The following is a 1223-nucleotide window of genomic DNA, read 5'->3' as shown; positions in this document are numbered from 1 at the left end:
GAAGCTGGCCCAGGGGGCCGCCCACCTAGGTGCCCTTGGCCTGACGCAGGGTGGGGATGTGTAATGGGCTGCACTGGGCCTGGGTTTGGAGCAGCAGGGGGAAGGGCTGGGTCCTTACAGTCACCTGGGTGGGCAGTGCATGGGTGCAAAGCAAACCCAACCTCTGAGGAGTGTGTGTGTGGGGGTGTGTGGGGGTGCTCGAAGCGAACCTGCAGCCCCAGCGGGGCGAAGAACGGGAGGGAGAAGCCGGCCTCTGCCTTGCCGGCCCTCTCCAGGGTGACCTCCTGCACGGTCTCCACCACCTCCATCACCACGTACAGGTTCTCGCCCCGGTCTCGCATCTCCTTCAGGAAGGGGTGCTCCTCCTCCAGCTTCCTATGGCGGGAGAAGCGCAGGGGAAGGTTCTGAGGGGTCCCCTGCCCGAGGTTGAACCCTTCTCTGTTTTCCTCCCTCCCTGGGAGCTGGACTTCCTGGTGTCACGGAAAGAGTGACCCTCGGGTGTCAGATTGTGGTTGGAGACCCAGATCGACCACCCAGTAGCAGGGCAGCGCCTCTGAGTCTCAGCTGCACCGTCTATAAACTGAGCGTGAGGAAACATTATCAGCTGGCCCAGCAGGCGGCTTGGCCTGGACCGGACCCTGGTCCGGTTTGCCTCCTTTTCCCCAAAGTCGGTCCCCCTGCCTCTCAGCCACCTCTCCTGGGAGCCTCTCTCTCCATCTCTTGCTCCTAAGGCGTGTCCCTCCTTTCCTTGGCTTGCAAAGACAAACCTGTCCCTGATCCTGAAAGTACACTTCCCACTGTCCTGCTGCTCCCCCAAATTACCATCTGACTTCCGCCCTTCCTCTCCAGGGCGGGGTTTCTCCAAGGATGTGCTCTGAGGGGAGGTCTTTACTTCCTCCCTGCCACTCCCCACTCCCAACTGCTTTACCACCCACTTCTGTTCCCACTACTCAACTCAGACGGCCTCCCCCTCCTCTCCTCCCCAGGCTCAAAGACCCTCTCTGTCTTCCCCCAGGACCCTGTCTCCACTCCCACGGCATCGCCGCCCTGGTTCTACCCCTTTCTGGCGTCTAAGTCCCAGCTATCGGATCCCATTTTCCAGGATCTGTGTTCCTTGCAGTTTTATCGCCCTCATCTTTATCATTATTTAAAAATTTTAATGAATATTTTCTGTGTCTTCAGTGAAGTTTCACACAACGATCCCACAATTCCCACAGAAATTC

General features: G+C 58.6%; 1 protein-coding gene across 1 annotated transcript in view; it reads right to left on the bottom strand.

Annotated features, from left to right (window-relative positions):
• GSDMA (gasdermin A) overlaps positions 1 to 1223 on the bottom strand; it is a 14362-nt gene that overhangs the window by 10581 nt on the left and 2558 nt on the right. The window contains exon 3 of the mRNA XM_004707444.1: positions 80 to 375. Within this exon, the coding sequence (XP_004707501.1) occupies positions 80 to 375 (296 nt within the window). The remainder of the gene's footprint in view (positions 1 to 79; positions 376 to 1223) is intronic.

This window comes from Echinops telfairi, unplaced genomic scaffold (genome assembly GCF_000313985.2).
Source record: "Echinops telfairi isolate 266 unplaced genomic scaffold, ASM31398v2 ScPeMD7_7458;HRSCAF=8496, whole genome shotgun sequence".
Taxonomy (NCBI): Eukaryota; Metazoa; Chordata; class Mammalia; order Afrosoricida; family Tenrecidae; genus Echinops; species Echinops telfairi.
This window is presented reverse-complemented; position numbering and strand designations above follow the sequence as displayed.